The 21,851-nt window shown below is 38.8% G+C and overlaps 1 protein-coding gene and 1 long non-coding RNA gene across 2 annotated transcripts in view; one reads left to right on the forward strand and one right to left on the reverse strand.

Moving 5' to 3' along the window:
- Positions 1 to 2: 2 nt before the first annotated feature.
- LOC125489129 lies at positions 3 to 2,444 on the forward strand. Its single transcript, XR_007266758.1, has 2 exons — positions 3 to 137; positions 1,461 to 2,444. It is a non-coding gene; the product is annotated as an uncharacterized LOC125489129 (long non-coding RNA).
- Positions 2,439 to 21,851, reverse strand: part of LOC105380911 — a 41,260-nt gene continuing 21,847 nt past the window's right edge. Inside the window, exons 3-5 of the mRNA XM_048623879.1 lie at positions 7,400 to 7,520; positions 6,727 to 6,822; positions 2,439 to 6,354 (exon numbers count right to left, since the gene is read on the reverse strand). Of these exons, the coding sequence (XP_048479836.1) occupies positions 3,311 to 6,354; positions 6,727 to 6,822; positions 7,400 to 7,520 (3,261 nt within the window). The 3' untranslated portion in view covers positions 2,439 to 3,310. The remainder of the gene's footprint in view (positions 6,355 to 6,726; positions 6,823 to 7,399; positions 7,521 to 21,851) is intronic.

Below are 21,851 nucleotides of genomic sequence, written 5' to 3' on the forward strand. Positions count from 1 at the left end.
TATTGTCGTGTAATTCCCAGACGAAGGTGCAACTGGAGAGCCACATCCGCTCGCACACTGGCGAGCGTCCCTTCATCTGCGAGTTCTGCCCCACCACCTTCTCGCAGCAGTCCAACCTCTACAAGCACAACCGACAGGTAATATAGTCAGTGGTGACCCCGACATGATGGATGGGGAAAAGAGTTTTCATGAGAAAACGGGTGGAACAATTCTGATGAAATTTGGAATGTACGAAGCCAGAGCCCTGGATTAACATGTAGGCTACTTTTTATCCCGGAATTCCCACGGGAAATCTTTTTATGGGAAAGTGTAGATAGCGGGCAGTTTTTGATTTTAGCTTTATTAATGTAGGAAGTCAGCTACCCTACATACCAAATTTCATCAAAATTTCTTCAGGCGTTTTTCCGTGAAAGAGTTTTAAGGTCCTATAAGAATGCCCCATTCTCTCAGGTAAAAACCACTTGCTGGTGAGCCCGACAAGAACGTTACGTTTACTAATATTGTAAATGTGAAGTTTGTAGGTATGGATGTATGGATGGTAGGAACAATTTCATTGATGAAAATTGATGTTCATACACAGCCTGGATTTAACATATTATAGGCCATGTTTTTCTCGGAATTCTTACGAGAAAACTTTATAAGGCAAAAAGACTCGCACCCAATAGGGCAAAATATTGCCATTCGCTTCACCTTAGAAGGTTTTCCTGTGGGAATTTTGGGATAAAAAGTACCCTATGTGTTAATCTAGTCTATCGGCTTTATTCTATTTAGCATAGCAAGTTTCATGAACATCAGTTCAGCTATTCTATTCTATTCTATTTTCTTTGGGGGTGTAAGTACCTGCACCTGGCTCTCTCGAGTGGAACCTTTGTGCATATTCCCAAGGTCTAAGCTGCCTTCCTAAGCTTGTCCTAACATTTCCCACCACGCTGGTCCACTGCGGGTTGGTGGGTTCACATATCTAGATTGTGCTAAATCTAGATATGCAGGTTTCCTCACGATGTTTTCCTTCACTGTAAGAGCGGTGGTATACATTGTACTTAAATTCAGAAAAGAACTCATTGGTACATGTCAGCGCCGGGATTCGAACCCGCATCTCTGGTGTGAAAAGCGGGCGCTTACCCGACTGAGCTACCACCGCTCCGATTCACAAGTAATATATTGAATCCACAATCTCACCTGTGATTGTATATGACGACCGAATGGCGTAGTGGTTAGTGACCCTGACTACTGAGCCGAAGGTCCCGGGTTCGATTCCCGGCTGGGGCAGATATTTGTTTAAAGACAGATATTTGTACTCGGGTCTTGGGTGTTGATATTTATATTTAGTATCTATCTATCTATGTATTTGTGTAGATATATCAGCTGTCCGACACCCATAACACAGGCTCTGCCTAGCTTGGGGTCGGATGGCCGTGTGTGAGATGTCCCCACATATTTATTTATTTATTTTATTCCAGGTGCACCTAAACCAAAAGCCGAAGCCGCGTCTCACAGCGAGAAAAGCACAACCAGAGCTGAATATAAAAATATGGAGAAAATGAAACAAAAATTATATTTGTACCAGGGTCTTGATATATTATGTACAGCATATCGCGGGCTTCATGCGAGAGGGGCGTACATGCAAGATTTAGATTTTGCGTTTTTCATGGCAATCGATTCCTATACTAGTTATGCACGTTCTGTATTTTTTTTTAATTTTCAGTATAATATATTTTGAGATATTAATAAAAAATAAAGGCGTATACGATGTAACAATAATTTAGTATCGTGTCAAAAGGCGTATAGACGGCGGCGGCGTATAAACATCAGTGGGGGGCATTCAAATAATATCGCCATGTCATACAGACGTGTACGGTGCCACAAACTTATCTGTTCCGGTGAGAGCTCACGTAAATGTCTAATATTTCTTGATTCTATAAGATTTTAAGTTAGCCTGCAGTGGTAATTCACCCTTGTGGTTTTGATAAACCCTAACTTTAATAAATCTAATCTATATGAATCTATAATTCATAGGTAAGTTATGAGATATGGATCAATTTAGTTCGCTCTCACCGGAACAGATAAGTTTGTGGCACTATATCTGTATAGATATATTAGATATCTGTCATTAGTGATTAGGTAGCTGTCCGATACCCATATTACAGGCTCTAGCTAGTTTAGGGTCGGATGGCCGTGTGTGAATGTACTCACATCTTATTATTATTATTAAAATGTGCAGTCGTGGGTTTGACTGCACTGACTGAGTGTTTTTGTATTTTTGAGTAAATTTATTGTAACTTATTATAAACTGCATTTAAAAATGTAAATAATCTAATTATATTAGATATTTTATTTTGAATTAAATTATTTACTTACACTTATTTAAAATAGATGAATCTATTGATATTGTAAATATTCTTCTGTCTTGTGTTGGTTTGTAGAAATAAAAAATGAAACAAGCATAGTTTTATTTTATTGTATATATTAAACATTTAACTAATTAAATGATTGTACAGAGTACATACAGATGATCAGATTGAAGATCAAATACTGAAAATAACTTAATACTACTACTACTTACTGGTAATAAATAAATTAAAATAACATTAAATTAATCAAATAACATTAAAAACATGTTTGAAATTTGAAGCGCGTCCTCTAAAATCACGTCTAGAAAGATCTATAAATGATCTATAGATCCTCCAACCACAAGTTACGGACGTGCTTCAAATCTTGTCTACAGATGGCGCTAAATTCGATTTATATTCCACTTAAATCTAGACTTGTACGTTTCCTTAGTAATATCCTAAGTCTTAGTCGCCGACCTTTATTTTTTATTTAAATGGCGAAAACAACCCTTAATGGCACCAGCGAACTTCGAAAAATTAACAATAAATTATATCCTTTACAACCATGAGCAAATAACAGCACGCCATTTTGTGTTTAAACAAGCATAGACAAACCGGAAGTGGGGAAAAATGACGCTATATCATTTTATGAAAACTGTCTTAACACCGGGTAAGTAAGTAGGTACTTAAACGTATGTAAGTTCCACATGAATTTGTATAAGTAATTAAATAGCTTGATTTGTTAGGATCACTATTACCAAACGCTAAAATTGAATTTAAATCAAAATTTTTATACATTTTGTACTGACAGACGTTTGACAAGCTACTAAATACGTTTAGCGTTTGGTGAAATTCCACATTAACAAACTATATTTGAATTAAAATATTTCCCTTTCACCAATTCTTATTTCTTGAGCCTCTTTCGCAAATTCCAAGCCACTGGTTCTATCAGACTAGATCTCGAGCCAACACCCATTTAACTACGCTTGTTTCTTCTCTTTCTTATCAATCTTATCACCAAACTCCGCTTTTCTGTTGCCAAAGTCATCACTTCGGTTGTCCTCTTCACTGATGCTGGTCGCTACGGATATTTCGGTCACAGGCTCAGAGTTCTCGTTAGATTTGTCCTTGTTTTCGTTGAAAAATATGGCGACATCATTCTCATCTACTTCCTCTTGTACTGGCGCTGGTTTGTCGATGCTGTTAGAGGGAGCCGGCACTACGATTGTGTGTCGGATAGAGTTGTCGTGTTTTTGGTCGCATTCGGGGATATCGCCTCTGTGAACTATCTCACTGTTCAGAATCTGCTGGATGTTTTTGTGCGTGCTTTGGATTTCCTGGTCTGTTTGGTACTTTTGCTCTGTTTGCTGTTGTTGTTGAGGTTTCTTCTCTTTGGTGTGGTCTATTGGCTCGTAGCCTGCTGGTAGGACTAGGCCACCGGCGTCGATGCCAGCCAAGTCTAAAAGACCAGAGTTTTGGAAGTGGACGTTTTGGTTCTGGATTTTGAACTGCTGCTGCTGGGGTTGGGGTAGTGGCTGCGATTGTCTCTGCTTGTTCCCTGGCTGCTCTATCGCTTGAAGAATGCTTTGGAGTAACCCTTCTGATAGCAACTGCTCGTGAGGGATTGAAGGAGGTCCTCCCTTGCCCTGGTCGCCGTCGGCAGATTGGATCTGAAGCGAGTAAGTCCCGTAGTTGCCTTTAACTGGGATCTCTTTCTGGTTGGTCGTGACTATCTGTCCGTTTACTTGGTTCAAGTTTTGTGAGGTCGAGATGATGTTTTGCTGCAGTTGCTTAGTCTCCTCGTTTAAGCTCTTGATTTTCTCCGAAGTCTTGAAGATCTGTTCGGAAATGGAGTTCAGTTCGTTCTCTTTGTAAGCGTGTTGCTTTCCGCTGTCGGTTTTGAGCGATTTCGATTTCTGGACGCTGGTCTTGTCGAACTTTTCGTTTCTGATTTCGTTCGGCGGCAGAATGGTTTGGACCAGAGTGTGAGAGGCAGTTTGGAGGTCTTGCGAGTTGTAGTTGACAGATTCGCTTCCCGCCGCAGGCGTGTTGAAGCCATTCTGAGGCGAAATCAACGTCTGCTGGCTCTTAGAGAAAGTTGACCCTAAAGAACTCAAACTAGCCACATAGGAAGACGCTAAATCAGATGGAATCTTCTCTCCTGCCCTCGCTGCTCTGAGAATAGCCTCATGGTACGGACAATGCTTGAGGATCGCAGCCGCTTCCAAATTAGACAGATTCGCTAGAATAGTGCCATCCACAGTCGCTGTGATTTCGTTGTTAGAGGACCCTGACGTTGCGTGATCGCTAACAGTCAACAGCGGCGCCGAGTATGAGTCTACAGGAGATCCGTAAGACGTGCTCGGCTGTTGAACATTCTGGAAGTTGATAGGGCTGTTACTGTGAGGAAGACTGAACAAGCTGGTTGGCTCGATAGAGAAAGACACTCCGTGGTTTCCTATCTGCTGATTGGCATCCTTGATATCCCTGATCGGAGGCGGTAGATACGCTGGGCCTTGCCTCAAATGATCAATATTATGGTGGTCCTTATGGCTCGTCGTGTGAGCGATCTGCTGGATCAGTCCTTCTGGGACAGATTCCCTGAACTTGATCGGGTGTTTTGGCGTATGGCCTCCAGAGTGGCCTCCCCCAGTGATGGTTCCGTAGGGGATGGGCAAGTTGGCTGGCGGGGGGCGCGGTGGCGCTCCGTATTGGCTGCCTGGGGGCACTCCGTAGAACCCTGAAGGTGGGGTCAAGCCTTTAGCTCCCTGTTGTCGGATAGACGCTGGGTAGGGACCGCTAGAGGTGAAAGATTCTTGGGGCGGCGCTCCGTAGCTGTCTGAAGGTGTGGGGGAAGGTAAGGCTTGCAGAGAAAGCTCAGGCCCTGAACCACCAGCCGGCTCGGTGTAGTGAGCCTCGAATATCGTCTTGGACTGGTCAATGTGGTTAGAATCGCCACCAACGATGGAATTCAAGTCGATGTCGGCCAACGCATCTTGGTGCACGCTGGAGTAGCCTGTAGTTATTTGCGCGTTATTGTTAGAGAACTGGTGGGATTGTCCAGCGTTGGGCAAAGGCTGCTCGTCCAAGTTCACGTGGATTTCTATCGGAGGCGGCGGCGGCGGGCCGTATTGGTCGCCGTTGGAGGCGAAGTTTCCATCGCCTTGAGACACTTGGCTGTGCGACACTTGGTTGTAGCTTTGCTGCTGTTCAAAAGGCACTGAGACTCCGGGGATCGGCTTCCATCCGTCGTAGATGACATGAGGGGGAGTAGGAGGCGCCGGGATGCCAGGGTGTGGAGGCTGAGGGTTCGGGTCCGGTTGAGGTGGACCGTAGTGACCAGCTAAATGGTTGTCTTCTTGCAAGAACAGCTGTTCCGTCGGCCCAATAGGTCCTAAAGCGTGTCCAGGAGGCCCGTATGTGTCGGCTGGTATGGGGAAGTTTGGCTTCAGGTCGTTGGGAAGCGACGTGAAGGGAGTTCCGTAGATCGGTGCCGGGAGACTCTGCTGTTGTCCAAAGTGGACGTTTTGACCGAAACTGGTCGAAACAGTCGCGAAAGCACCCAAAGAGTTGCTCGGGAGGGACAGCGCGGATAGCTCAGGGAACCCAGACTGTGGCGCTCCATAGTTCTGTTTGGGAGGACCGTAGATTGGTTTCGGCGGTCCGTACTGCTGTTTCGGAACCCCGTAAATGGGCTTCGGGAAGCTCAACTTAGCCTTGTTAAACGGAACCCCATAATTGATCTTCGGAAGGTTCTGCTTAGGCGGTCCGTAAAGCTTCTTCGGTGGACCGTACATTTGCTTTGGGGGACCGTAGAATTTGGGTGGTCCGTAGTTAGGTTTGGGCTGGTAGGAGGGCTTGATGGGGTGCGGCGGCGGCGGGGGTCCCTCGTAGCTGACGCTGGGGAAGCTGACAGGTTGTGGGGGTCCGTAGGCACCTGGTGGAGGGTTCTGTTGGAACACCACTTGCTGGCCTTGCGACGGCAGCTCCGGGGTGTAGACTGGCCCTTGGGTCTGCTGTTGGACTGGAAAAAAGAGAGGGGTCTTCCATTAATTTGTGATCGAGCAGAGATATTATTTTGGAATTTGAGAGAGGACTAGCTTAGCGCCGCAAATATCAGAATAGGGTATTTAGGAATACTTAAAGATTTTTTTACTCAACGCTCCCAAAGCGAAAATGAATTCTTCAATTTTGAGTTTGTTGCAACACGTTACGGGACTAATATTATCATATTGTAGCTTTTATCATTGCTTAAGCAGTGAAAAAGTAGAGTCTCCACCTAGATGTATTCACACACGCTTTTTTAATAATTCTCGCTTAGTTTTCACTTCTGAGACGGTGTAAAAGCTCCGACTAAGGTCTCTGATGAGGGTCAAAGATAGCAAAGGTTTCTTACCACTGATAGGTATGTCCCTGGGTGGTCCATAGGCGTCGGCCGGGATTGGCTCCCCGTACGAGTTGGAGAGAGGCGCCTCGCGCTTCTGAGCCACTGCTACTGCTGCGAAACAGATGAATTGGTTAGTATTGGATTAGGTTAGAAAGGTTACTGTGGATTTTCTGGATGGACCCATTGACTTATTACTAGCGTAAGGACAGGGCCAATCGCTCAAGAAAATCTCATCCCAGCTTCCAAATCTAATATAAGTATATGTGGCAACCAGTCCGTGGGTGACATTTTCTTTAAGTATAATGTGACCTCCGCTCGCACGCATAATACTAGCGAGCACTGTGAGACACTACTCTATACTCTATTCATTCTTATTTGGCACGAAAAATAAACAATATTTTTAATCAAAATACTATTAAACAAATAAACTACGAAATCGATCATTTTTGCTTGTAAGTATTTCATTTGTCATTAGGTTTTATTTTAAAAACTAATTTTTAAATTAATTTAAATAAAAAGATACTCCAAGACTGCTCAAAATCCGTGCCAGTGTCAGACACCACTCAACTCGACCCTGCAGTGTCAGACAGCATGGAGTCGAGGTCACTGTCGGAGTGCACACAGCACGTACTAGCCACACTGTCAGACACTAGCAAGCACTATCAGACACTACTCTACGCACCTGCAGTGTCAGAGGGCATGGCGTCGAGGTCTCGCTCGCTGTCTGAGAGCAGCAGCCCCGGGGGCGTGTCCTCCGCCGCCGCCGCCAGCACCAGGCAGCACGCCGCTAGCGCCAGCGACCACTGGAAGGAAAGAGAACATTGGTTGAGAGGATGGAAGTTAAACCGGTTACATCCTGTACCTACACATAAAAAACAAATTCTTCAATCTTCCATAGAAAATTTCTTGGTCACGTGACTTTTTTGCTATGGACAATGTTTTTTTTTTCGCGAATTATGACCTTCTGATTTCACTTCCGGGCTTAGATATAACATGCTGCACACGTAGGTTTCAGCTTAGTATACCCTTTTTGCAACACCCGGTGTAAGTAAAAAAAGTTCAGACTCAGCGTTGAACTCTTTTGTATGGAAATAAATGTTTTGTCGAAAAAAACGTCAACTTGATGAAAAGAGGGGATTCTGTATATATATTTCTTGTTGGAACAAAGAGTGCTAATAGCTCTTCAGCATCAGCCCGTAATCGTCCACTGCTGGACATAGGCCTATATCAACGAGCACCACACTAACTATAACCATATTATATAGCCTAAATCAGGGTTTCCCGCGGAACCCAGGGGATCCGTGGTAGGTACTTAGGGATAAATAGGTGTATGGTAACAAGGCCTAAAACTAGGGTTCCGCCAAAAAGACGAAGAACAAAAAGGTATTCCATAGTTATTCGGGAAACGCTGCCGCTGGCCTAAATGCTAAAATGATGATTAGTCTCATGACCTCTTCTTCAACCCTGTTCTTGTATTCACCTCAGTAACCCTCAAATTCAACCCCTCTAACACCAATAGCAGTTGATCGGAACTATCGGAAGCAACAACCTACATTGACCCAGCGCGTTCACACTGTGTGACCCACGAGTGACACACTCACCATAGACAATAGGTACAATGTTGCTGTAGTGTTGGGGTGGTGGGCTGGTGTCGATGGAATGCATAAGACATTTAGGTATAGTATAGGGTGTTGCGAAAATATTGCGAAAATGTGTGCGACAATATTGTGTTAAAATTTGATGTTATGCTCGCCATAGTAAAAAAGTTAAAATAAAGTACTTAAGTAATAAAAAATATGCGAATTTAAAGTTTTTTTCGGCTTTCTACCAGCCTACCATTTTTGCAACACATATAGGTACTTATACGTATAAATAAGTTCCATATACGTCTAATGTATAGTTGTGAAGCTTCAAAACACATCGGCAAAGCCATTTTACTCTAAACAATACCTACAACTACTATATAATTATATTCGCAAGTCTATAGCCCTCTTTCACCACTCCGTAAGTCCGTATTCAGTTAAAAATGTCACTAATTATGACAGATGCGTCTGTCATTACAGACTAATCTGTGATTTATTTCCCAGACTGCAATCCGTCGGGGGGGCACATAGATTAACAATAATTATACGAACAAGACGGTACAAAAAAAACTGTCAGCATTTACTTAGTTTACTGTAAAACCGTTTTAAGTTCAACCTAATGAAAACCATTGTACCAATGAATAAAGCCACAAATCTTCTAACCGAACTAATTCGAAATAAGAGCTCAGTGGTAGAAGTGGGGTGTTATTTGTCGAGACGTTTCTTTTGCATCACGACGACCGAATGGCGTAGTGGTTAGTGACGCTGACTACTGAGCCGATGGTCCCGGGTTCGATTCCCGGCTGGGGCAGATATTTGTTTAAACACAGATATTTGTTCTCGGGTCTTGGATGTGCCCGTAAAATGGCAATAGGCCCGCCCCCTATTACATTGGGACTAACATAACACTCTGGCGAAAAGTGGGTGCAGCAATGCACCTCTGCCTACCCCGCAAGGGAGTACATTATTACAAGGCGTGAGTGCGTGTGTGTGTGTGTTTCTTTTGCACTGACACTCCATCTAGTTCGTATGTAAACATCTTCAGACGGACATGATTAGAAATCTGTTGAAGGCGCGCATTTGACATAAATCGCTAGCAACTCTAGCAAGTAGGCTACTCAATCGATCCTATAGAAATTAAGTGATGCTTCGAAAGCGCTAGCAATCAAAGCCTCAGTGTTTCCCATTCATACTGTATTTCTTTGTGGACTTTATTGGACATCTTTGTGTCGCACAAAAGAGAAGAATGCTTTGTGAAATGTGTGACCGAATGATTCCGCCTACTAAGTGAATTAGTATAACAGTCGTCGAAATATAATATGCCCGTTTGGACAGCTCCAAAATGTATGGGATGACAGCTGGTGTCAAATCTAAATCATAAAAAATCTAAACAATAACAATAAGTAACTTTTGGTGGATCAATAGTTCTTTTTCCTTTCGACCGTTAAAATAATAATACTTAAGCCAGATTATGTGTCTTTTAATGTTTTTCATCAAGTAAATCAAGAGTAAATATCAAATTTGTGTAGGGTGTCCAAACGGGCCTATTATATTTCGACGATGGTACTAAGTGAATTAGTATTAGGCGGTTTCCACACTGACACGCATCAAAAGTAGAAAAAAAAGATTATTTATGTGCAAATATTAGTAGGGGAAAATTGTGAAAATATTCAAAATTGACAAATCTTAAAAACTACCTAGGCTACGAAAATATTAGCTGGTGTTTCGGATTCATGACATGACAACCGTTCTTCTTATCTTATCTTCAGGTTTACGTTGGTCTACTCTTTAATATACACCCTTTTAAATATTAAATAAATAAAATAAAATTTATTTGAGCAGTAAAATAGTAACATTACACCCTGTACAATAAAATTTATATAAAATCGATGGCAGGTACAACACTAGCTATAACATATCAATAAGATGCTTGACGCTTGCAAGCAAATAGATCAGTTTTTTTCACGCCATTGTCACTATTATTACGCCACAGAACACTTATAATGAATTTAATTATAATCAGCCTATATTTTCTCACGGTTTTTCTAGTTCCGACGGGACTATAAAGTAAGGCAAGCTGTAGGAAACAGCCGGCTTTCCGGCTGTATACAGGGTGTTGCGCTTAGTGCATGCTACATGTCAATCAACAACAACACGTACTCACGCCTTGTACTAACGTACTCCCTTGCGGGGTAGGCAGAGGTGCATTGCTGCACCCACTTTTCACCAGAGTGTTATGTTAGTCCCGTTCCCGTAGTAAAGAAAGAAAGAAAGAAATAGTTTATTCGCCTTCAAGAATACACAACATGGAAAATCACATAACAATACAAATTAGGTAGGTACACAGCTTATACATTAAATAAATAAACAATATTTTATGGTTGCCAATCTCCATGTCGTGCACAGTGATAGCGAAATGGTTCAGACTCAGCATGTGCTACATATATAAGTGTGTATATATATATAGCGCTGATAATTCTGCCAGAACCAGTTCTTAAAGGGTACCTATGTGGCGTATACATATATTACAAGTAGGTCTATTTTAAGTGCATGCTCCATAATTAGCATATAACATTTTATTAATTTTAACTGATCTTTAAATACGTTGTAAAAAATATATAGGAAGAAAGAATAAATGTGTTTGTTAAACTGTGAAATAAATGGTATATAGTATATAACAGTGCATAAACAAATGCTTACTCATATGTACCCATGTAAATAACTATGCTTGTGAGTACTCTGTATTGGATTGACTACCCATGCCATGCATCTAATATTAAGTAAGTATAAGTTTAACATAGTTTTGGTTGATTTCAATATGAAACAGCTGTTGACTGTGAAGATTAGGGCCTATTATTGTAGGCCCTAATATCTACAAACTGTAGTACCTACGTCATTGATAAAAAATTGCACTATACTAAAATCACGAATATTTAATTTCTGATTTAATTTTCGGGCTTAGATATACCATGTTGCAAATGTAGGTTTCGGCTTAGTACCTATACCCTTTTTGCAACACTTTGTATATGCAGTTCTTTGCATTGACACTTTGAGTAAGTAGGATAAGTAAAAACCTAATCAAGATACTTATTACGAAGAACCTACTTACTCTTACTAAATTAAAAGGAAGAATGTTTTGCAGTTGTTATGGGGATTGATTTCTTTCTCAAATTCGGTTACGAATCTGTTACATAACTTATATAGTTCCTACTGAGTTCTTGTTGAGTTATAAGTTTGTTACAGCTATTGTTTTGTTTTTAATCAATTGTTCAATATTCTATAATCTTTTTCTACTTTTAATTACTATCATTTTCATTTTTATCATCATCATCAATCATCTCAATTTGATATGATTAAGTTTGATCTATGTTTCCTGTATTACATCTGATGTAGGTATGGAACTAAGCAATCATGATTTAATATCGGAAAGAGAGGTTACTTATAGTTTCATGACATTTTATTATTAATCATTTGTACTTTGTTTTGTACTACTAAGTACATTTTTATGGGATTTAATTTATGACTTATTTTTTTATATTATTATTATTATTTTTCTTCCTGACATGTAATGAATATTATGAATAATAAATAAAATACAATACATGTCAAGTTGTTCAGCATGAATTTCTGATTCACCTAATTTTAGCAACACCCTGTAAATTATGGGTACATAGTTCGTAAAGGCCTGTATCAGGATATTGTACCTATTATACTGATTCTAAGTAAAAAATGGTGTCCATTACCATAACGAAACTCAAGATAAGTAATTGTAATAATTAAAATAAGTGCCCAACAAACAACAATACAAAAGCACTTTTACTTTAACTTTCAATATACGAACACCACGATCTAATTTAGATCTGTGTTTGTGAGTTGACTGAATGGGACGGCTCGGAGCAATTATGTTGAATATGCGTCCATATTCTGAGATACAAATTAATTCTATAAGTACAAAGGGTGGACTTAATGCTAAAAGCATTTTCTGCCATTGTAAACGACGAACATAATGTTCTGCCAGCAGAATAGATGTGCATGCACCCCCAACAATTAGAAGAAACACGTATCATGAACCAGAACCAGTGGATCATAAATATAACCTAAGTAACGTTAAAATCCCACGACTAAAACTCGCATTACTTTTGAACGGCTGAACCGATTTTCATGAAACATGGCTAAGAGCACTTGTGGTAACATTCCCTACGAACCTAAAAATACAAAACGAAAATCGCTAAGTCGTTTGGGAACTACACTTGATAGATAGACACGTTTTTAAACTTATAACACCCCTCTTTTTGTCAAGGGTTGAAATGTACCTTAACATCGAAAAGCGGATGGCTGTTTTGAGTTTTTGAGTCACCTGGCTCTGCTGGCTATACTTACCATCAAATTTTGAATTTTAAAATCATCGTATTGGTTTTATCGTGTCGATAGGCCTGGCTTATAAGATTCAAAATCGCATCAGTATAGTACCACAGAATAGTATAGGTCTGTGAGGTTATTGTCTCTGGTCTGTGGCCACACGCGGCCACGAGCCTCTGTGGTCAGAGTTTTGGGGACCCGTTGTGAAATGTATCAATTGAAATATTTATCTTTAATGTTTTAAGCAAAAAATATGTTTAAATAAATATAGGTAAACAGTAAAATTAATCGGCTAAATTGACTATGCTTTAAAACGAAACTTATCAAGAGTACTTACACCTGTACATACTTATTAAAAAAAAGGTAAATTACTACAAAGCTCTACATGGATAAAACTTTATAAATGTACCAAATAAATATAAAAATAAAATATATTTAGGTACTCAAGTTCGTAAAAACATATTATAAGTATTGGTACAAAATAATTACGTACAAAAATACCGAAATAAGGAGTTATTATGAAAATATTTATTGTACGGAACCCTTATTCTAAAAAAAAATGAACACTCCATAATGTTGCTTGAGCTATTATAATCAGAGGCAAGATGGATGGATAGTGAATTGTCTTCATAGAGGTAACTAACTATAAGGTACATTCCTTCAATCATTGTTTTATGTAATAACTGTAATAGAATGCTCGACTTCAAATATCAAATATACACACGTACACGCACTCACGCCTTGTACTAATGTACTCCCTTGCGGGGTAGGCAGAGGTGCATTGCTGCACCCACTTTTTGCCAGAGTGTTATGTAAGTCTCAATGTAATAGGGGGCGGGCCTATTGCCATTTTCCGGGCACATCCAAGACCCGAGAACAAATATCTGTGTTTAAACAAATATCTGCCCCAGCCGGGAATCGAACCCGGGACCATCGGCTCAGTAGTCAGGGTCACTAACCACTTAAATAAATGTTTTCTATTCTATTCTATTCTATTCTACTTCGCCATTCGGTCGTCCGAATGGCGTAGTGGCGTATCTATTATATCAAATATAATAGATATAAATCTACTCCTACAGATAAGCATCTGTTATGAAACTTCTATAATACTCTGTTACAGGTACTTATAGCTAGCTCTTATTTATACTTTCTAATATGATTACAGTCCACGGCTGGATATAGACCAAGGAGCGCCACAACACTGTGTCCTCTGCCTCATCCAGCCACTACCGGCCACTTGTCTCAGGCTATCGCTCCAGCGGGCCGGAGGGTGTCCAACGCTACGTATGCAAAGAGAAAAGCACTTGAATGAATACACGATTCATTCATATTATTATTCAGGTACCAGTTAAAATTGGTTCGACTTTAGCTTGAAGAGTTCAATTACACTCACGGGCAATGATAAAGTTCAACTTACGAAATGTCGACACCAAAATTTCACAATTTTTAAAAAAACATATCTTAAAAAACTATTTCTGATGCGCTGTTTTTTTAACGTACTTCAATATGCAGACATTTTCTTGTGATAAATAAATAAATAATAAATAAATAAATAAAATTTATTTTCAAATCAGTGTGTACATACAGTTTTCTAATTATGTTACTTAATTTAGTAGCTACACGTTATTGCACACAAAACAATTATGAGACCCTACTCCCTAATAAAGGGCATAGCCCTGTAGTTTTAGGATAAGTAGTGATTGCTCAACCCTTAACTGGTGACTTAGGTAGCTAAAACAAATTACCTAGTTTAATAAGTTACTTAAATTTAAATTTAACGTAGATTTAAAAAGTAAATCATACAGAAAAAGAAAAAGAAAAACAGACTATATGAATGTGTGTGTGTGCGTGTGTGAGTGTGTGTGTGTGTGTGTGTGTGTGGTGTGTGTGTGTGTGTGTGTGGTGTGTGTGTGTGTGTGTGTGTGTGTGTGTGGTGTATGTGAGTGTGTGTGTGTGTGTATAATGATGCCTGCACCTGCATAGAGTATTGAAAATATACAATGAAATATTTTATATTCTTAGCACACTGGTTTTAAAGACGACTCAATGAAGTCGTAATCCTTCGTTAGTAGCCATATCTTAACCTTATGTTTGCACTCAAAATTGTTTAATTCATACATTTTGAGATGCTTGTTTACATGATTATATATAAAAGGACCGAGAAAGGGGAAGAAACACTCACTGAATTTAGTATTAAACTTTTTTTGATCACATACAATATCAGATCTACGTTTCAGCGTTATATTTTTGTCAAAAGGTGTGATTTCATGTTGAAGCCGAATTGTTTCCAAAAGAAATAGTTTTCTTACTGTCAAAACTTTGAGGGAATCATAAAGGAGTGCGGTAGGAAAACGATAAGGTTTATGATCTATGACTTTCAATAACGCCCTTTGTGAAATTTCCAAATTGAGGAAGAGAGTCTTATGAGTTCCACCCCAGGACGTTATGCAATAAGTAAGCACACTCTCCCCGAGGGCATAATATACTCTTATCAGTGAGTCAATATTCATAATTTGCCTCAAGTTTTTAAAAATATAAATCAGCTTCCTAATTCTTCCGCATAGGTGTTCAATGTGTGACCTGTAAGAGAGATTGTGATCTATAATGACTCCCAGATATTTGATTATAGAACATCTTTCCAAACTAGCACAGGGACATGTACCATTAGTGGAACAATTTGGAGCATGGATAATTAGTTGATGCAGTAACTCCGGTTGTGTAGAGTTTCTTATTGAAAAGGTAATATATTTAGTTTTGCTGGCATTTACGGTAAGGACATTTTTAGATAGCCAGTGCGAAACCTTATTTAACCCTAACTGTGCAGATTCAAAAGTGTCTTGCCATGTATCCCCTGCAAATAATAATGCGGTATCATCTGCGTAAGCAATTAGTCTACCACCCATTTCCAGAGAACATAATTCGTTTAAATAGACGAGAAACAACGTCGGACCAAGAATACTTCCCTGTGGTACTCCATAACAAATCGGTAAATCTCTACTTACATGCTGACCGATCTTGACACACTGGGTTCTACATGAGAGATAATCAGAGAAAAGTTTCAGAGGAATCCCTCGTATACCAGAGTTGTTTAGCTTATCCACAAGTAGTGGCACAGAGACAGTGTCAAATGCCTTGGCAAGATCCAGGAAGATTGCAATCGGTTTTTTATGATCATCTAGTTTCCCTGAGATATACGAAGTCAGTTCAAGTACTGCTTTTGACGTTGATTTTCCGCGTCTAAAACCATATTGATTTTCGGATAGTTTATGATACTTTTCAAGGAAACCAGTTAGCCTGTTATTCAATGCCTTTTCTAAGACTTTTGATAAAGCTGTCAGAATTGATATTGGTCTATAATTGTTGACACTGTCTCTGTTACCACCCTTGTAGATTGGCACAACGACACCTTTTTTCAGCACAGTGGGAAAAACACCTAATCTAAAACACTGGTTAAATAGATGGACTAAGACAGGTATAAGGATGTGTTTGAACTTCTTCAGGAACTTGGTAGATATAGAGTCCCATCCAGTTGAACACTCAGTCTTAAGACCATTAATTAGAGTCCGTATCTCATCTTCGTCAGTGTCTAGCAAAACGAATGTATTAGATGTGTTATCTAAGGGCAATACAGGTTGGGAAAGGTCACAGCTGGCCAATGCTATTTCATCCTGGTTGTTGGCTACAGAAGAGTTTGACAGGACTTTTTCCGCGAGATTTTTACCAACATCTACAAAGTGCTCGTTGATGTGGTTAATTGATCGATCTGCATTCTCACTGTCAATCAGCTGTGTACTGTGATTGTCTTTTTTGCCTGAAGATGTTATAGATTTAATTGCCTTCCATAATAGCTTTGGATTTCCTCCCGCTGATTCTATTTGTTCCTTTTCGTACTGTCTTTTCTTTTGCTTGACTAAGTTAAAATAATAGGATTTGTATCTAAGATAGGTTGTTTTTATTATATTATTGTTTGGATTCATTTTAAATTTTGCATGTAAATTGTCCTTGTTTTTTTGGCATCTTAATAATCCTTCAGTCATCCAGGCTTTTCCAATTCTTTTACGGGACGGGATCTTTACTATGGTAGAATTATCTTTGATTACATTTTGAAGCAAATCAACTAGTTTATTTAATCCTTCATTGGGGTCCTCAATTTCTAAGATTGACTTAAAATTATATGATTCGAGAGACTCTCTAACAGCATCATAATCCACTTTAAGAGTTGATTTAGATATTGGGTTAAATTGTTTTTTAAGATTTAAATCAAGGAGGACTGATCTATGGTCAGTAACAGTACTTTTGATAACGATAGTAGAAGAGGAAATCTTAGATTTTAGAAAAACATGATCAAGACAAGAGTTACTTTCTTCACGTGTGACAAAGGTATGACACGAATGGAGGCCATAGAAAGCTAGTAGGTTCTGGTATTTCTGACTATTTTGATCATCACACCCGGGTAGGATATTTATATTTATGTCACCGATGAGGACAACATTCTTATAGTGACTGTATTTTTGCAAGAGGTTGTCGAGAAAATCTAGAAACGTCTGTAAATTATCTTGTTTAGTACCTATATTTTTATCAAACGCGTGATGTCGATAAATCGCAATAAAAACCACTTCATTAGATATCAAAATTAAACAGTTACATGTTGAGCTAATGGCCTCTTCGACAACCAAATTCATACCATTTTTAAAATAGACCACAACGCCATCATTTTGGTAATGATTTGCGCTTGTTGACATTGTAGAATAATTTTCCAACTGTGGTATATTAGGGCAGCATGATAACCAACATTCTGTTAAGATGAGGATGTCACAATCTACTTTTAACCGTTCAAGGAGGACCAGAAAATCAGAGAAGTTTGTAACGTGTCCTATGCTTCTAATATTTTGGGTGATAATTTTCAGACTTGAAGACATAACCAACTTATGGCAATTATCTGCCTCTGTCTCATGGGCATTAGATAAAGATATCTGATCAATGTCTTTTATTAAATCTTGATTATTGAATTTTAATTTATAGACAAAAAGATGAACTTTTAGAATGACGCCACATGTTTGTTATGTTCAGGGACGTGTTTGTGGCTGTCCTACAAGGCAAACATTTCAATAATGGATTACAAATCGAATTATGTAATGATTTTTGGCAAATTTCCGGCAGAGTTACGTGAAAAAGTGTGTTGTATGAGTCGAGTTTTGAGGTAGGGGTTAATGTGTATTGTGTGTGTACTATCGTTTGTAGTGTAGTAGTGAGATGAGTGGAGAGAAACATTCGCTTAATATAACATGAAACATGCATTAATACACTTATAATAATAATACTCGTAATAACTAAAGCACAAAATATATAGCGCAGGTGATCGAGAGCTAGTCAGTCTTGTCTTTTTAACTTAAGTAAATCCTCTTCACTGTTTATCTGTATATGCGCCGCTCCTTCCGATTTTCTTATAAATACTACGCCATGAGAGGTCCAGCAGTAAGCATAGCTATTCTCTTTTGTGAACAATCGGGCCTGATAGAACAGCCTGCGTACCCCGAAGGGCAAGTATTCAGATACAAATATCGGTTTAGGGGGGCCGTTCAACTTAATGCTGCCAGTGTTGAGTTTTTGTTCTTTCGGGCGACTTTTATTGTATAGCTTAACAGCAGAGAGAAACTCTTCTTTTTTTATGACTGTAGTGAAATGGGCAACAATCGGCGTAGATGCTTTACTAGTTGAACGCTGCCGATAAACATCATTTATTTCTGCCAAAATTATAGGAGACTCTACAGTAGAGGCCAGCTTCATTATTACATCAGTAATCTCCCTCTTTGTCTGGAACTGATCACTGGGTAGATTTCGTATCTCAACGGAAGATGAGAAAGATTTGCGTTCCATGTAATTGATCTTTTCCTCTAATAATTTAATGTACTTCCGATCTTCTATCTTCTCGGCTTCCAGAATTTCAAATCTTTTCAGAAAAGAATCATAGGAATCGGAGAGAAAGCAAACGCTTTTTTGTAGTTCATCGTTCTGATTCTTAATCTTCGTAACAGATTCTTGCAGGGTAACGAAGCGCTGCTGTATGTCACCACTAAATGTGTCAAACATTTCTTTAATGTACAATTTAATTCCGGCGTCGCTATCACTCTTTTTTCGCTGTGTAACATTTATACTTATGTCATCATCTCTCGGGATCTTTAAGTTACTGGTTGTGGCAGCATTATTTTGTGAAGTTGTTTGAATTATTGGATTATGCGAAGCTCCTTGGGTTGTAGTTTTAGGTGTCGGTGGAGAGCGTCTAAGAGGCATATTCCTTTAACGCAACACTGTAGTCAAGTAACGTCTAAGCGGGCAGGGGTCACGCTTAAATGGTGGCGATCGACGATTTGGTACAAAATGATTTTCCGTCCAGTTTAAGTAGAGCTCTGTCAACTTTATGTTTGATGTTGAAAGTATTAGACAGAGTCCGTCTCCCTTCGTGTCACTAGTTAGCGTATTTGACTGACCTTGTTACTCATAAGATCGCACGCGCACCCAGACACCAAACTCGCAGCGCTCCTCTTCAATTATGCACTCCTAGTACTGTGGTTGATTTAATGTAGAACTAATTTTGAAAATAATGCAATTTACAAAAACAATTTAATAGCGGTCTTTGGCACAACTGACTCGTATCGAGGTCCGGGGGGAAGAGGATAATTCAATATTGGTGATATTTTCAATTTATGAGTAACTAGCTGTTCCCGCGCGCTTCGCTTCGCCTTAAAAAGTTTTCCCGTGGGAATTCCGGGATAAAAAGTAGCCTATGTTCTTTCCCAGGGTCTAGACCGTATGTATACCAAATTTCATTCAAATCCGTTCAGTAGTTTTGGCGTGAAAGAGTAACAGACAGACAGACAGACAGACAGACAGACAGACAGACAGACACAGTTACTTTCGCATTTATAATATTAGGTATATTATTAGTTAGGATTAGGATTAGGATTTGGTGCTGTGTCACTGGAACTATTTCATTGCTCGAGAGAGTATTAAATACAATAAAAGCTGCGTATTTGTGTTGTAAAATTAGTAAGCAGTTAATTGTTAACAATGTGAAAGTAGCTCGTTTTAAACGGTGATTCTGACGAAAAGAAAAGTGACTTACTCAGAGATCTGTGGAGTTGTGAGGCAGTTAATTTAATTAGCTTCGGCCATTATTGTTGCGTTATGATATACCTACAAACTTACCTGCCCAGTTTGGAGATTGTGCGTTACTCCAGTATTTGTATACCACGTTAAGCTAAGATTATTTCTATGACGTTATGGAGACGTGTTTAGTGTTACGATTGTAGAAATAATATATGTTAAAATGAAATTCAGTGTTATATTGTATACCTCGTTTCAGCTTAAATGATTTCTTTGACGTTATGGAGAAGTTTTTAGTTTTATGGTTTTAGAGATATTCCATACTTAATGAATTTGTAGAGATTTTGTCTAATCGACATAACTTGTATGAGTCGTATCCAATTAAATGTAATCAATGGACACATATTCTGCATAGTACATATTTGTACATAACTCGGAAAATTTTGACCTGACACTGGAATCATCCTAGCTGAAACGAGGTACCTATTAGGCCCAGTTTTTTGATCCCTAGTTAACTCAACCATTGGTCAAAAATGGCAACCATTAGTTAAAAATAAAAAAAAAACGTATGCAGCTATCATGCTTGACAAGTGACTTGACTAATGGTTAAAGTTGACTACGGATCAAAAAACTGGCTCTTAGACCAATCAGAGCGCTTACGCTAATCATCTATATGTTGTTGTAATTGTAATAAATGCATGACAGTTGTTATTTGTAAGCTTTTTGGCGGTCATTCCGATCTGTAACCGTATAAAATTCAAATTAGGGTGGATTTTAGGAAACCTACGGACATATTACATCAGGGGTCAAAGTTTCTGACTCACTCACTCACTCACTCACCGATCATAAAAATTCAAAGGCACTTCTAGCAGACCTAGAAGCTTCAAATTTGGAATATAAGTAGTGTTTGGTTTATGAACCAAGGAAACTACTAAGGGCACTACCGTGCCCCCAAATATTATAGTTTATACAATGAACTTTGTGTATTGGAAACTAAGGTTTAAATTTAATTAGGGAAATAACTAAATAATTTAATTAACACGTGTTTCCATGCGATGGCCGAGTCAATATATTTATATAAAACATTAAATATTTTTAAGATTGAGATGCGTGCGTGGATAAGACTTGGCATTACATGGATCTCACAACTTTTTACCGTAGAACCACTGAGTTACGAGACTTGGTTTTTTTTGACAAGTATTGTTTTTGATTTTTCTAACCTATGGTTGCTTAACTTCTGAGCTCTACGTTTTTCAGAACCCCTGGTAGGTTTTTAAAAACGGTACAGTTGGAATAACGACTTTTTTTGCAAACTTACAACCTCCTTGCCAATTTGCACCTTTATGATGTGGAACCTCGTTAATTAAGTATTCAATATTAAAAATTATTAAGTATGTTCGCAGATGTTTGCCGTATTTTAAATATTATGTTAATAAGTGAGAAAGGCCGATACACCTTGAGACTGTTTGCCAGTTTCTTTAAAATTTAAAGAATAATTGCGAATAACCTATCATTTCGGGCCCCTTGCACCAACAAATTAAATCTAGATTTAGTGTTAAATCTAGATTTAGTGTTAAATCTCGATTTAGAGCCAAATTTTATATGGACTGACATTTCTTAAATCGACATTTGTCACTAAATCTAGATTTAATATGTTTCTGCAAGTGGCCCCTAAAGTTTAAATGATAGGTTATTCGCAATTATTTCTATTTATACAGGGTGATATTTTGTCAGTTAATGTGAAGCTCAAGTCTCAAGCTGTTACCGTTAAAGGTTTCTGCTCTACTTTCACCCCGGTGAGTTCAGGCGTACCTCAGGGCTCTCATCTCGGTCCTCTTTTATTTATAATATTTATTAACGACATTAAACATGCAATCCGTAAATCCAATTTTCTTTTATACGCAGATGATAATAAAATATATAAAACTATAAAAAAGACAGAAGATAGTATTGATTTGCAGAGCGACCTTAATGAGTTGTGTAACTATTGTGTTAAAAATCGATTGCACCTAAATGTTAAAAAATGTTATGTTGTATCTTTTACCCGTAAACGCAATATTATAACACACACATACTCATTATTTCAGG

The sequence above is a fragment of the Plutella xylostella genome, chromosome 11 (genome assembly GCF_932276165.1).
Source record: "Plutella xylostella chromosome 11, ilPluXylo3.1, whole genome shotgun sequence".
NCBI lineage: Eukaryota > Metazoa > Arthropoda > Insecta > Lepidoptera > Plutellidae > Plutella > Plutella xylostella.